This window comes from Lissotriton helveticus, chromosome 8 (assembly GCF_964261635.1).
Source record: "Lissotriton helveticus chromosome 8, aLisHel1.1, whole genome shotgun sequence".
Taxonomy (NCBI): Eukaryota; Metazoa; Chordata; class Amphibia; order Caudata; family Salamandridae; genus Lissotriton; species Lissotriton helveticus.
In genome coordinates, this window is record NC_136069.1 from 1,324,352,984 (window position 1) to 1,324,370,193 (window position 17,210).

The following is a 17,210-nucleotide window of genomic DNA, read 5'->3' on the forward strand; positions in this document are numbered from 1 at the left end:
GAATGACCCCCAGGTTGCTTGCATGGTTGGTGGGTGTCGATGCAGTTCTCAGAGCGGTCGGGCACAACGAGTCGTCCCAGGCAGAGGGGATGGAGTCGAGGATGAGGACCTCTGTCTTCTCTGAGTTTAGCTTTAGGCGACTGCCTTCATTCCTGCGTGGAGGTTGGTTTTGGTAGTGGCAGGGTCCTTGGTGAGTGAGAGGATCAGCTAGGTGTCGTCGGTGTAGGAGACGATGATGAGGTTGTGCGATCAGATGATGTTGGCAAGAGGTGCCATGTAGACGTTGAACTGCTTTTGGCTGAGGGATTATCCTTGGGGCATGCCGCAGACGATCTTGGTGGCTTCGGATCGGAATGGGGGAGGCGGACCCTCTGGGTTCTGTCGGTAAGGAAGGAGGTGATCCAGTCCAGGGCTTTGTCGTGGATCCCTGTGTCAAGGAGGAGTGTATCTAGGGTGTGGTTGCAGACGGTGTCGAAGGCGGCCGAGAGGTCCAGGAGGATGGGTGCCGCGGTTTCGCTATTATCCAGCAGGATCCTCTTGTCATTAGTGGAGGCGATGGAGACGGTTTCCGTGCTGTGGTTGCTGCGGAATCCGGATTGAGATGGGTCCAGTATGTTGTTCTCTTCGAGGAAGCAGGTCAGATGCCTGTTGACGATCTTCTCAATGACTTTGGCTGGGAACAGGAGAAGGGAGATTGGCCGGAAGTTATTGAGGTCCTTTGGGTCCGCTGTGGGTTTCTTGCGAGGGCGTTGATCTCGGCATGCTTCCAGCTTTCTCGGAAGGTGGCGGTCTCAAGGGAGCTGTTGATGATCTTCCGGAGTTGGGGTGCGATGATGTGGTTTGCTTTGTTGAAGATGTGGTGAGGATAAGGGTCGGAAGGTGATCCGGAGTAGATGGTGTTCATGGGTTTGATTTTGTCTTGGTCGTTGACGTGGATCCAGGAGACCAGGAGGTTGGTGGGTGGTGAGTCTGCATTGTCGGTGGCTGTCTGGCGGGTCTGGGTGTTGAAGCTGTCGTGGATGTCTGTGATCTTGCAGTGACAAGCGGTATGTCACAGTTTTTTATAAATTCAGATGTTAATTCTAAAATGTAATTTAATCAGTTTGAACTAGTTAGGCATCTTTTACTTCATTCTACACTGAACTTCCTTCAACAATATCACACCTGTCAGTGTTTTGTATTTTTTCTTACCGACTTTTCTTCTCCTCAATATAGTTCAGATCGGGTTTATTTATATTTTATGACTGTTTTCTTAGTTTCTTCAGTAGTGACAATTGCACTTTATTTTACTGTCCTTGTACACGCACTTCTGCTTGTTTCATGACTTTTTGATACGTGTTCCTTTCTTTAAAATTTCACTACACACGTTTGTACTAAAAAGCACATGGGATGCTCTAAGAAAATGTGACGATGTGCAATGCATTCCTCAAAGCAATGCTTTCCCTTTTTTGACATTGGCGCATTGTTTTAAAGGGTAATTCGAGAGCCTGTTGGCCGAATATACTTTGCTGGAACAGAAACAGCGACGCAGTGGAGTGGCTACATGGAGGGCGCAGTTCAAGCCGGAGAAAGAGCAGCTAGAGAGGTACTGAAATATGACAAGTGCTAAATATTGAGTTGACTTTGAAAAATTAATTTGCTCTAGCATGCAATATTTACCTCTACTTCATCTATGGCAATATCATTTACAAAGAGATTTGGCAGAAAATGTAACACATGCAGAACAACAAGCAACCAGACGACGTGTTACTGTATGGCCGCTCTATGAAATTACAGTGTGAGTGTGATTGAGATGGTAATACACTTTTAACTAGTTCGGTCAATGACTGAAGCCACTTGCCAAGTATTCTACTTCTCAAAAATCACCAATGCAAACCATCTGATTGGAGGAGGCTCCAACATCACACTAGCCTGCTCTGTATACACCCAGCGTCTGTCAATGCAGTCACCTCATTGCTGAGGACTCTAGGGTCCAAAAGTCACTGAGACAAATCACCTGGCATAAGGAGGGTTAGGTATGACAAAATCTCATTGGACCTATTTTCATGGGGAGGCCTAACCCAGTCTGGGCGCAAAGCAGGGTGAACACAGAGGGCCAGATGTACGACCGTATTTTGCTACGTAAATTTCTAATTAGAGATTTGCAATTTATTTGCGACTCTCTATTTAGGAATTGCGAGTCGCTATTAGAAAGGGGCATTTCCTTCCTAATAGCAACCCCAAAACCATGTATGAATGTTTTGCGAAATTACCATCCTCTTCAAGAGCAGCTGACCGCGAGTCAGTAAGAGTGGCATAGAGACGGTCCAGAGCACCACGATCAGTGCCGGAGTACATTATTTTGGCATTACGAACTGCCTGATTGTTGCATTAATTTTGCATTATGAACTGCCTGGTTGTTGCATTACGCATTGCATTATTTTTGCATAACGAACTGCCTGATTGTTGTATTACGAATTACAATCTTTGTGCATTACGAATTGCCTGATTGTTGCATTACGCATTGCATTATTTTGCATAACAAACTGCCTGATTGTTGCATTACGAATTGCATTATTTTGGCATTACGAACTGCCTGATTGTTGCATAACGAACTGCATATTTTTTACATTACGAAGTGCCTGATTCTTGCATTACGAACTGCATAGCATTGCATTAGGACTGCTTTGGATCATCGAGATTTGCTCATTAATACTGCAAGAACTTACAAGGGCTTGCTGGCCTAATACCCGGCCAGGTGAAATATTACAAATACGCATATGTTGGATTTTTATTGTGATGTCTCATTGTATATCTTTTTATATAAACATATAATTGTTTTTTATGAAATTCCTGTGGAGCCCATTTGTGGTGTTATCATTGGTTTACTGAGAGCATGGTTGTAAATACTTTACACATTGCTTTGGAGATAAACCTAGCTGCTCATGCCAAGCTACAGAGGGGGTAGGCAGAGGCTATCTGAGAAAGTGTTCTTCCTTTCTCTGACTTAGAACCAAGGGTCCCTATTTGGGCTAAGGTACCTACCTCAGCCAATTAGAGACCCCCAGTTCTAACAATCACTATTTGGAAATCGCAAAATGCAATGTATGTAGGAATCGCAAAAGAGTTTGTGATTCCTTAATGTTACCTAATCTCGGTACAGTAAATAGCAAATTGTATAAGGGAATGTGACTCCATTCGTTCCTATGGGCTTAAAGGCCCATAGTTGTGAATGGTTTTGAATTAGCTAATTTACACTTACCTAAATGGTAATCGCAAATTAGTGAATGCAAAGCCAAGGGTGCCCAGGGGCCTCAGCCCCCCCTGAAGAACCCCCAAAATGTAAATTGTGCACATGTAGTCCACGGGGCATGTGAGAGCAGAGATGGTAATTAGCATTTCCTAAATGCACAGTTTGCATTTAGGAAAAGGCGTCTTACATGTGCATTAGGGATTCGCAAATTGCGACTCCTTATTTGCATTCGCAATTTAGGTAATTAAAAAAATTGTGATTACCTAAATTGCGAATGCAAAGCCCTTTATACATAAGGAAATGCCATTTTGCATTCGCAAACTGCCGAATTTTGGTATTTGCACCATTTGTGAATTCAAAATTGTAGTAAATTCTTCAGAGCCAATAAAGTTAAAGTCAATGACTTTTATTTGTAAACCCATATCCCACAGAGATACGAGGCATCGGTCAGTAAAAACATGAACGAAATGCATTAACTGTCAAACACCAACTGTCAGAATACACGCAGCGTCACGGCGCGAGCCAGAAGGGCAGCACGAGCAATGACATGACAGAGACCTCGCGCAGGGGCACGAGGGCAGCCTACTACATATCTTCTTTCCTTAAAAGAGAGAACAGGGAAAGGGATACAAGATAGAGAGAAAGAGAGAGGGAGAGAGAGAGATAGGTTACCTGACTCTGACAGGCAATCTGTTGTCCCTCTCACTCCTTCTAGGAGTACTTATGGGGATGTTATCAGTGCCAGAGGTACAGGGTTCAGCATTAGCAAACCTGCTTTTTTCAGCATCCAAGCTTTGTGGGGAGATGTCAGGCACCTGTGCATGAATCCTCACAACCTTGTTCATATTCCACCAGTTGCAACAATTCACACAAGTGGCACTCCCACAGACTTTGTCAATGATTACAGGTTGACTAAACATGCTGTCACCCTTTCGTACAAATTCTGATCTTTTTATCTTCACAACATCACCCACAAAAAATTTCTTGAAGGCAGCGTGTTTGATTTTGTCAAAGTATACGTTTTGCTTAGCTTGAGCAGATTCAACCTTGTTTCTTACCGTCTCATCTAACTCTCGGGCAGAGAGTCTGTTTCTAAACCATTTGGACATCCATGCTGGTCTGAGAAAATGCCTTCCTCCTTTTGAGCAATTTGAAAGGTGACACACCAATGGATGAGTTTGTCGTGGTTCTGTAGAACTATCACATCGTTCTGACCGCAACAGGTATGACCTTGTTGTGAGAGATAGCTCACCGTATACAGTCACCAATCACTGTGCCTTTCTACTAGACCGTTTGTTTGGGAGTAATAGAGGGATGTACGACGTTACGACGCGTTCCATTACAACGCGTGCTTTCACAACGCATCCCTTACAACGCAAGTCGTTACCACGACTTGCGTTGGGGCACGGATTGAGAATAGTATAATTTACTATTCTAACACCAGTCCCTGTGGACACTAGGGAAGGTGTTGGAATAGTAAATATACTATTCTTAATCCTCTAGCCCCCTCCAGCGCAAGTCGTGGTTACGACTTGCGTTGTAACGGACGCGTTGTGAAAGCCTTGCGGAGTAAAATCCACGTTGTAAAGGATGTTCCCCGTAATAGAGAGAACACTTGAGGTGGTTAATGGAGGTTTCTCTGAGAAAATACTCAACTTCGGACAGCACAAATTGGACCCCATTGTCTGATACTGATACTAAGGATTTTGGAAAACCCTACTGCATGAACACCTCTTTCATGAATTCCAGAATTTCATTAGAGTCAGCCTTGGCAGTAAATTTAACTTTGGGCCACCTAGAGTAGTAGTCTGCCAAAACTATGGCGAACCGACACTGTAGGGGTAAGGCATGGAATGGACCCAGAACAGCAATACCCAGTTTCTCCCAGGGTTCATCAGGAAGAGGAAAGGATGTGAAGGGTGGATTGGAGACCCGTAAGGTTTTCTTGCCACTGGCACAAATGGGGCAGTCATGTTCCATACTGTCAATGTCTCTATCCATTTGGGGCCACCTAAATTACTCATGCACTCTGCGTTTGGTGAGAGTGGTACCAAGATGACCTTGATGTGCATCGGACAAAAGTATATCCCTGTGGGTGAAGGGGGTATAACCTTCTTTTGTCTGATGACGAGGTCATACTCAACAGACAATTCATCACATACTTTAACAAACGGTTGGATGTCCAGACTTACACTTTCCTCTCTGGGCCACCCTTCTGCAATGTACTTCTTGACACATTTTAGAGTCTCATCATTTTGCATTGCCTCTCTCTAATCATATTCATTTAACGTGCAATTCTAATGTGGTAACTAAGCAGTCTTCAAGCTCATCTTTATTATTAGATTTCTCAAGACAGCCTGTGTTGTTACCTGGAAACAGCAACCATGACAGAGCATCTGCTCGTACATTCTTACCCCCAGGTATGTGTTCAACATTGAATTGGAATTGGAGGAGCCTTGAAGAAAGTCTTGCAATGGTGGTGTGCTGCCACAGAAATTGGAACTTCCTAGGATGGACACAAGGGGCTTGTGTTCAGTTTGAAACCTGAAATTCCTACCCCAGAGATAGCATTTGAATTTTTCAATAGCACACCAGCATGCTAATAATTCTTTTCCAATGACAAAGTTTTGGATTTCCGTCTCTCTCAGAAACCTGGTGGCAAAACCTATGGTGTGTTCCAGTTTGCCAACATTCTGGGTTAACACTGCCCCTAACCCATAGTTACTCTCGTCAACTGTTAATTTGCAGGGTAGCGCTGGATCATAAGATTGTCAAGCTTTGACATGGCTAAGTTGAGTCTTCAACTTTGAGAATGCACCTTCACACTCTTTGTTCCAAACAAAATCTATTTCTTTCTTTAGCAGGTTAGAGATTAGTCGTACTTTCGTGGCATAGTCTGGGATGAAACGTGAGTAGAATTCAATGAGTTTTATTTGTAAACCCAGATCACTCAGCGATGCGGGGCATCGGTCAGTAAAACATGAACGGAATTCATTAACTGTCAAACACCAACTGTCAGAATACACGCAGCATCACGGCGCGAGCCAGGAGGGCAGCACTAGCCATGACACAACAGAGAGTCCTCGCGCAGGGGCACGAGGGCAGCCTGCTACAAAAATATCTTCATACATCTTGGCCATAGTGTTGAAAATGTCAAGTTTTATAACAACTAAAGAGGATTAACTTTAACAAAATTGAATAAAACATCTCACTACATCCGGATGTTAAGAACACTCCTAACCACTACATTCAATAAAAACAAAAATTAAAACATTCTATTAAATTGTATGCTCTTCCAGATCTGATGTATGTCTAGGAACAATCATTTAAGGACTTAAAATACAAATGTGAATGCTAATAGAAATAGACCTGAATACAAAAATTATTTTATAAGCCAGAAACAATATTAAAAATCCCAAAAGAGGGTGCTGATAGCTACAAACCCATATATTAATATAAAGCAGTTTCATATTGTAGAGATAAAAGTTGCATAGCACTGCGGAATCAGGGAACCAAAGCCTGGTTAATGGTTATAATGAATAATTCAATATTTGTCCTTTCTATACATCCCAAATTAGATAATTACAAAGCACATGGTGTAAAACGAGGAAGATAAATGCCAATGCATACATTTATAATTGTGGGCAATATCTTGACAAAAATCAGTCTAATCTCCACGATATTAAGCCTCAAAGTCACTTTCTAGTCTGGAATCAATGTTGCCATGTTACATTACATTACATGCAATATTAGGAATGTGGATAATAAATGAATGACCTAACAGTATATTTCCAATTACAAATTATTCCTAAATTTGAATCCCAAAAACTTTATATTTTCCATTCATTTATGAGATTCCTCAGCATGATTTATGTTTTGAAGAGGGTATTTCAAATTTCCACAGCAAAATAATACAGAATGCTGCTATTTGTGAACTCAGTGTTTGTGTTATATTATATTGCTCCAAAGTTTGAATGTAAAATAGCTTTTGTTGTTCCGAGTAAGTTACTGCATAACATATGTTTTTTTAAACGGCTACTGTCATGCTTGATATAGTTTAACTGCTTAACATATTATTTCAGATACTGTGCAGCATGGGGAAAATTTCGAAGGCGGAAATCTGGAAACCAGAACCAGAGTCATTGGTGCGTATCCCTTTATATGATATTAAACCATTTATGTCACAATAAAGTAGAGCAGTGTACAAGTCAAATGTTAGTAGTGAAATACTACTGGCCAGTAATGAGCATCACGTGTGACAGTGTATGCCTAATGGAATACATCTCACTTATTTGAATTCACTATTTCCCCAAAAGATAAACATGGTGCTTAAGTCTCTTTGTGCATATTAGGCAGTTCTGAATAGGCATTTAGGACGTTATTTAGGGTTTGGAAGACGGCATACTCTGTCAAAATGTGGCAGATATCCTGTCTGACGTATTATGAGTGACATAGGCTTTAATGCACTTATAATACAATGGATGGGATATCCGGCATGCTTGTGATAGAGTACCCGTATTCCAAGCTCTAAATAAGGCCCGGCACTGCTCAGTGGCGGCGCCTCTGCTATGGCGGCGGAGTGTCGCCTCACTGCTTTTTTGCTGTGAAACAAAGGGAAAATAAAATTATAATATTGCGTAAATATCATTTCATTTTTTTCCTACTTACACAGCTTTGCGTGAGGGGGCAGGGGAAGATGAGGAGTGGTAGGCAGCACCCTCCTAAGTGTGCAATGACTGCTTGGCCAGCCTTCTCGGACCACCCAAAACAGTCTTGTGCACTTTGCATGTTCTCCATGGAGGCTCCATTGCAGTCTACGTGGAGAACATGGCCAGGCCTCCAGTCAGCGTCTGAGCGCCGAAACACGGTGCTCAAACCAGTCACGGTGCTGATAAGGCAACATTGTATTTGGCTGACTGTGAGCCTGGTTGTGCTTCCAGTGGCCATGCGAGGGAGGACTACGGGAGAGAGATACAGCGAGAAAGCGACGAAAAGGTACGATTTTATTTTATTTTTTTAATACCCACTTTCCCCGTGTCCTCCCCCTCTCCCATACCCAACCCCCTACCTATGATCCGTGCCATCATCCACTGGCACTGCCTACTTCACAGGGGCCCGACTAGCTCCGATATCATGAGACAAAGAAAATGCACTTGCAGATATGACACAGACACGCACCCATGACATTCAGACCACAGCCAACACACATGCAGGCACACATGCAATCACAGAATGCAGACATATATACACAGGTCATTTCTTCCCCTCCTAGCCATCTTCCTGCCTTCACTCTACTTTCCATCTTCTCCTTCTTACCCCTCTTCCCTACTTTACTTTCTTTTACCACTTTCCTTTTTTGTATTTCTCACACTTCTCCCTTTTATTTCCTTACTCTGCTTCTTTATTTCCCACCCCTCACCATAGACACTTACTATCTTTTGGCTTTGCAGTGCTTATTACACTGGCCAGTCAGTGCCAATATCCTCTATACATCGGTCATTGAATGCAAAGGATGGCCTAAAATGCAAAACAATGGTTCAATCTATATATCGTCCCGGATAACAAAGAAAAAAATAAATCACAGATCCTATAGAAGTCAGAGGACTGTTTTCTCCTAATTCTGAAATATCCTCTGAAAATGACTATTGTTCATTAACTCAAGCTCCACAGGCCCAGAGAGAAAAAATTTTGAATTGCTTTATTATCATGCGTTACCCTGCAAGGAATTTAGGAACTCTTCCCACATGTCTCCAGAGGCACAATCCTGTATTTGTTTGCAGAGAATTCTTTGTATAGCTAGAGCTACTCAGCGGCCCTGTTTTTGTGCGGCGTTTGCTGGAAATTGGACACATGTTAAAACTGATGCCCCTTGCCAAATGCACTTCTATAACAGGAAATCCAACTGAATGTTATTTTTTATGACATTGTGAAAGGATGCAATTCTACAGAATATTCTCCTATAGTACAATAGAGTGTATTAAGGCAAAATGATTCCCCAGTATAGTACAATTCCACTGTAGGACAATTGGGGGAGGGTGTTTGACGTTTAACACACATTCGTTACTGCGCTGGACAGTACAGCACAGGTTGGTAAATGCCCGTCAGTGCTACATGTGCCACTTTTGCGGCCTGTTTACAACACAGTACTTTACCATATAGAGAAGTATTTTTTTATGACATATTTTTAATGTAAGTTAAAAAAAAAGGGGGTGGTATTTGAGGGTTAAGGAAATGGCTCTTAGCATTTATGAGCAGGTAAAGAAATGCTCAGGGAGTTTTTTAGGGCTGAGCAGCGGATAGATATGCAGAGAGGTACGTTTTTTTAAGGTTAATGGGTGGGCAGCGGTAACGGGAGGTAAAGGATGTTTAGGGACATATGGGGTGTTTTCAGGGTTCACGGATCAGGAAGGGGTAGAAATAAAAGAAGAAAAGGAGATATGGAGTGAAGGTAAAAGGGACTATGGGAGAGATAATATATATATATATATATATATATATATATATATATATATATATATATATATATATATATATATATATATATATATATATATATATGAATGTATTACAGATTGGAGGTAGCCACACTGTAGTTAAAATTAGGATTCAGAGAAATAGGAACTCCTTGGATTTTGATTGGTAATAACTTTGCAACCCTCTGACGAATCTCCACAAAACCTTTCAGACCTATTCTTTTTTCTACATTGACCAAAGATGCTAAGTTTTGTGGTGATTAGTTGGGGTGCAAAGAAAAATGGGGAGAGTTCCCAAAACACATTTTTTCACCACTGCATTTTGCATACTATTTTTAGACGGGCGTAGTAGCAAAATGGCTGAGCAGATTTTCATGATGTTTAGGAGAAATATAGATCATGATGCGAAAGGGCTTTTTTTGTTATTTGAAGAATATTAGTTCAGTAGTTTTTAAGTAATAAGGGAAAACACTTAGTGGTATATTGGGTCACAGTATAATGCAGTCATTTAGTGGTATAAAGGGACACATAGCGATGACAAAACTAAATAATATTGACTAATGAAACCCTCTCCAAAATGAAAATGCAGGCATATTCTTTAGACCACATTTTGACTTTGTTCTGAGTTTGAACTTTTAATAAAGCTTATTACTGGTTTGTTAATCAATCAGAAGAAATTAAGCACTTTGGCAAAGTCTCTATAGGTAGGGGAAAGTATTTTTTGTGTTCTATATATTTTCAAAAATGTTTACGAAGTAAGCAGTTCTCCCTGGAAACTATTGAGGTAACTATTGAAATAAAAAATAAATAAAACAATGACAATAAAAACTCCAGGACACAGCACTCCACTCCACTGTATGCCATACAACTCCACTCACTGTACAAGACACAACTTAACTGTACAACACCTCACGCCATTGGACTGTACGACACAGCACTCCACTCTGCGACATGGCACTCTGTTCTACACCACTTCACTCAGAGACACTGTATGACATGCCCCCGGTACTCTCTGACACCACCCTACTCTACAATACTCTACTCTATGCTCCTCCACTCTATGGCAGTATATGCTATACCACTCCACTTGTCTCTATGACAAGCCACTCTATTCCACTCTGACATGCTTCTCTACTCTACGGCACCCCACTCCACTCTACAACACTCTACTCCACTCTGCAAGATGCCACTTCATTCTATAAAATGCCACTCCACTCTATGCCATTCCACGCTATGTCCCTCTACTCTAAGACACTCTACGAAACATCCCTCTATGACATGCCACTCCACTCTACGACATGCCACTCCACTCCTCAGTATCTATTGAAATCTAATTTTTTTTTATATATGAACAAAGACACTCTATGACACACCACACCTGTCTGACATCCCACTTTACGACAAGCCACTCTAGTCTATGACACTCCACTCAATGCCACAGCACACCACGACATGCCATTCCACTATATGACTCGCCACTCCACTGTAGGACACACACTGCTCCACTCTACGACATGCCACTCCACTCTACGGCATGCCAGTCCATTCTGCGCCACTTCTACACCACTCTAAGGCACTCTGTGACACTGTACGACACGTCACTCCCCTGTACTCTGCGACCTGACACTCCACTCTATAACACTCCATATTACTGCACTGTACAACACACCACTGCACTGTATGACATACCACTAAACTCTACAACATGCCGCTCTATTCTAGGGCACTCCACTATACACCATTCCCCTCTAAGACACTCTACGATTCTTCACTCTATGACACACCATCCCCCTTTATTCTACGACCACCACTTCACTCTGTCCGACTCCACTCTACAACACTCTACTCCACTTTATGCCCCTCCACTCTATCTCACTCTATGAAACCCCACTTCATTCCACTCTATGACATGCCACTCCACTCTAATAAACACCACTCCACTCTACGCAAGTCCACTCTACCCCCTACACTCCAACACACTGTATGACACTCCATTCTATGACAAGCCACTAAACTAAATTTATGGGACACCACTCCACTCATTGACATGGCACTCCACTCTACGAAACTGCATTCCACTCTACGACACTCCATGCCATCCACTGTATGACACATCACTCTACTCTACAACACGACACTCCACTTTACACCACTCCACTCTACAACAGTCCACTCTATGCCCCTCCAATCTATGCCACTCCACTCTGCCATTTCACTCTACGCCATGGCACTCTATGCCATGACACTGTACAATACTCCACTCTAAGACACTCCACTCTATGCTGTTACACTGTACTCCATTGTACGACACGCCACTTAACTCTATGACACGTCACTCCTCTCTATAACACGTCACCACACTGTACAATACAATACTCCATACCATTCCACTCTGCAACATGCCACTCTACTGTACATCATGCCACTTCACTCGACGACATCCCATTCTATTCTTGGGCACTCCAGTTTATGCCCATCCTCTTTAAGATACTCTGACATGCCACTTTATGACACGTATCTCCACTCTACTCTATGACGAGCCACTCCACAATACACCATGACATTGTATGTCGCAAAACTATTTGCCACACCACTGTACGCCACAATACTCTACGACACAAAGCTCTACAGCACTCCACTCTGTGGCACTGCACTCTATGCCACTCCACTCTACTATACTCCACTCTACGGTGCGCTACTCCACTATACTACACTACACTCTACGACACACTATTCCACTGTACTCTACGACACTCTACACTACCCTCTATGATTTGAAAGACAATTTAATTTTGAAATTCAGTGAAAAACCAAAGGTTAAAGATTGGTTTTAGTTAGGAAAACTTTATTTATTAATTTTATACAAAACCAACTTAAACTACATAAACATTAGTTATTAATTAAAGTTATAATTTGCGCCCCACATAAAACTTACTATAACTTGCAGGCCTCCTGACTCGGTGCTGCAAGTTATAGTGAGTTTTCTAGGGGTGCAAATATAACTTTATATTATAACCATAACCTTAGTATTTCTAATATTTGTGTAGTTTGTCTGTTTTTGTCTACAAATAATAAATGAGGATTTCCTAACTATAACTAACTTTAAACCTTTCATATTTTTCATTGCACACACATATATATATATATATATATATATATATATATATATATATATATATATATATATATATATATACTTAAAGCAACTCGGTAAGGTCCCCCACCTATAGTCTCCACGGCACAGAGGGATTCCACAGCATGGCAAGTTTCTTTCAGGTAATTTTTATTTTTTCTCTGACACCATGTGCAAACAAAAAGGACGGTCTGCGCGTTTCGGCAGAAGCCTTCAACTGGACAAGCAAAAGCGTTCCATATATATATATAGGCACAGAAGGAAAAAGAGTTTCTGCTAACCCAAGCAGAATGTATAAACGTTTATACCACGCGCTAAAGACAGTTTACGATTTCCTACTTCTGTAAAGTACTTCTATTCATACAACTAACATTTGGCCCATATTTCATCAGGCACTCAGACAGATTGGAGAGTTTGACAGGGATTAGGCAACAAATTTAGATGATATATTCCCCTTATGAGGACCTAGAACAAAAGGAATATTTATATATTTAAACCTTTATATACTATTATTTATTATTCTCCTCTTTAAACTAATGAATAATGACAGACTCAGTTTATCTGTTACTTTGCTTTTTATCTATTTTGTTTTGAAAGCATATAAAATGGTCAAACAAAGGTACAGCTTTGAATCTGAATTCTCATACAAGATCACAAATTCAGGTAATCACAATACCATCTCAATTAAAGAGCTTGAGTTGAGTGGCAGAGTAAGAGACAAAAGAGCATCCTAGATCAACATAAATCCAGAATTTCATACGATACTAGAAGACTATAGTTTCCGGCTTGCGGCTTCCGGTTGGAAGGGAAAGCTGGGCAATCCTCACAAGGTATGAGGAATAAAGTTAAAGAGTCAGCTTGCAGACAGCATAGGTCATAGGACCTCAATGAATCAGCTCACATGGAAATGTCTTGACCATCTCCAGCAGCCGCACCTCATCTAACCTCGCCAAGCTTCGACATGGAACTGACACCCCAAGTATCTAACGCTAACTGTTATACCCTAATGTTAATCAGTTCAGGCCCATTCTTGTAAAAAAATCAGAGCTGTCTCTCTCCCATTGTTTTTTAAGCATAGGGCGTTAAGTCACACCACTTCCGTCGCTCTTTACTTTCAAACGTCCCTTGTTTTCATGCTGTCATCATCGTCCTTCTGCAGCAGAAATCAAATCTTCTCCTTTCTCAACCCAACGCATATTCGTATTGTATTTTGAAAAATTTACCAGCACAGTTATTCATAAAAGTACAATTTCCTTAGACAGTAGGAAGCATCGTAGATATACTGGACGCGTAGCAGCCATTCGAGCAGAAAGAACACAATAGTCGTCTATGAAGAATAAAATAAATCTTTCTGCATTTATATATTTCTAAAGCAAAACTAACCCTACTATCAGTGTTGAAGCCTTCTTTTGTAAAACGTGCAGGTTCCTCTAGCAAAAATAAACAACATTTAGTTCTTCATTCCATAATTTAATTTCGCTTCTTACATTAGTCTGAGGAGAACATAATCATTATGAAGCCATTATTTATAATTAATATTTCTTAGTAAAATCAATAAACAAATGTTCCCATATTTGCTTATGGTACAGCAATCATTTGTGACCTACTTTACCACTGTGCCATTTTCCCAGACCTTTTTATTTCTTTTTTTACAAACCATAGATGAATAATTTTACGATTAGTCTCAAAACTTTGTTAATGATTTTCACACCATGGAAGCTTTAATCCGAGTAGGTTTTAGTTGCGGAAAACCCTGCTCCATCAATACTTTGTCCCTACACCTGTCCACAATCACTTCTGTTTTAGCTGTATTTGTTTCAGGCAAAGAAAGATATGATGAATTTCGGCCCATACACGTGCGTGCTGTCTGATTGAAATGGAAAGCTTTACCCAGTGTTACCAGCACTTGTAGCTCTTGACCTCGGATCTTGGGTAGAATTTTATTCAAACACAAAACCTTTGGTGGCATACTAGGACCTCCAGTTGGGTTCTTTCTAATATAGGACACGGAGTGGAGTACTAGTCCAACACAGGGACCGTAATGGGGAACTATACCAACCCCCAAACCCGCTTGGACTACTGTTCCAGCACAGGCCTTTGATGGTGTACTTTCCCAGTAGAGTATCCTGTGCATCCACTCTTGCACTCCATCCATACAACAGACCCTAAGTTAAACCTATTGCACAATTATTGACCCACTAAGGATATCAATTTGGAGGAATCAGAAGAGCACCCAACACCTGCCAGAGCATTTGAGAAATCCCCATGCAAGGTGACAGAGAGAATGTCAAACTGTTAACACCACCCGCACCCTGACACCTGAAAGCAAGCTTAAGCATTCCCGCCAAGATGTTTACAGTCTGTTATATTACCCAGCTTGTGGGGCTCTTCACAGATATATACTAAGTTAAACCAAAATGAGCCTAGTTTTCGTGTATATTGGAAAACAGATTACGTGCTGGGCTTTAAAACTCAGAGAGCTACAGTAGTAAAGAATACTTTCAGTCAGATGAATTGATTTCTAATAGTAGCTATTTTTTCTCAGGACGTGCCGGGGCTGCCCTTCCCTACAACATTTTGGGAGAAGAACCTTCCGTCGGTGCAGGGCCTATTGAAGTTCTGTGGATTTTCTCTTGCTGTGACGTTGGCTGTCGTTGCTGGACTCATAGCTCACAAAAGGGGATTATTGGTTAGGAACTGAACACGCTGCTTGGTTTGCTATACAGCAGGGTCTGAAGTTTCAACTAGCACCTATCCACTTTAAATGATGCAGCCTACGCAAAATACCATGTATTTAGGTAATCCGTGTTGAAGACATTTGCGTGTGTCGGAATGTTTGGGTGGAACGTAATAAGTAAGTCAAAGTTAACTTTGCTTTCAAGCTATGTATCAAAGGATCATTTTCTTCAGATTTTAATACATTTGTTTCATTCCTCGTAATAGAGTGTGAACATTTTAAGAGCAAAAACCTCAAAGGGATCAGAGACTGCACACTACAGGACGCCAACATTGAACAAATTAACTTTTTGGGCTGTGTTTATCCATAAATAAATTGTCTGTGCATTGTCAGTTACCATTGAAAAGCGTGTTCTTGTGTCTTTTTTCCTGCATTTATTTGAGTGGCTTAACAGTGATTGTTGTCAGTCTCAAAAATGTGCTTTTCCAAATTTTTCCCCTCAGCCATGTGTTGGAATTGAAAACTGGTTAGAACATTACCATGAATTGGGGGTCAAGGGGTGGCATAGGAATGGGGTGGAGGGACAAACATGAAAGTAAATCTGTTTTGGCCTATTTGTCACAGAGCCTACATTCTAAAATATCTTATGGGGTTAAAGCAACTCCTGCAGAGATTTTTGTGGACCCAGCACATCTCAGGGGTATAAAAACAATGGTAACCTAACATTGTCTTTTGTCTAGCTACAGTTTGTACTCCTAAAATAGTATTGAGGTTTAAGTGTGTGTTCTGCAAAGCATCTTGTGTAAAATTCAGATAACAGATTTGTATTTTATGTAGATAGGTGAGTGGGTTACTCTTTTACCAAAGTGATCTATTTGTTACTTGCAGTTATAGCACAGTGAGCTGTCGATCAGCATCAAGGAGCAGCTTGCAAACTGCAAGCCATGGGTTTAGAGCCTTATTTTATTTTCTTAAATACTCACTATTATGAGGCTACTAAAACGGGTTCCTCTGAGTAGTAATATAGTCTTTGAAGCACAGGTGACCCTACTCATTGCGCTATGTTTTAAATCCGGACGTAGTGTTTCTTTCAACCATGCACTCTTAACATATAAGACCTATCAACAAAGATGATATGTGTCCCTTACAGCATGTAACTCTTATTGCCTTACATGGCACAATTCCTGTATTTTGATTTTACACATTTCATTTTGTTTCAGTGTATAATGTGCATGTGTGATACAAAGCACGTTGACACCCTACAGTGGCATAAGTAGCACAATTAAAATTGTTATCTGTGTAACTACTCAACTATTCCTTCAGACTGATGCATGACACTTACAGTGCAAGCATATCGCTTATATACAGTGGTTGTTCAAAGTCAAAAATCTGCTGCTAATGTTTCTTTTATGTACTTGTGAAGTGATAACAAGCTGGGTGCATTTGTTTCCCTCTGTTTCATTGGCAGCTAGGTGATAGACTACAGATATCTCCCAGGCACAATCATACTTAAACAAGTATTTGCAATGCAATAGGTCTCGCATTTACGAGAGTTTGAGCTATTGGCATTGTAAATGGCAATGCCTTTTATTTTTGTGTTGGATTTTAAAACAAAAGTAAAAGTCATTGTCATTTACACTGCCAATAGTTTAAACTCTCGCATATGCGAGACCGATTGCATTGCAAATGCTTGTT

The 17,210-nt window shown here is 41.1% G+C and overlaps 1 protein-coding gene across 1 annotated transcript in view; it reads left to right on the forward strand.

The window, feature by feature from the left end:
• The window catches only part of LOC144773339 (amine oxidase [flavin-containing] A-like), an 898,284-nt gene extending 882,390 nt beyond the window's left edge, over nt 1–15,894 (forward strand). The window contains exons 13-15 of the mRNA XM_078658305.1: nt 1,474–1,585; nt 7,315–7,377; nt 15,384–15,894. Coding sequence (XP_078514431.1) covers nt 1,474–1,585; nt 7,315–7,377; nt 15,384–15,539 — 331 coding nt within the window. The 3' untranslated portion in view covers nt 15,540–15,894. The remainder of the gene's footprint in view (nt 1–1,473; nt 1,586–7,314; nt 7,378–15,383) is intronic.
• Nucleotides 15,895–17,210: the final 1,316 nt, after the last annotated feature.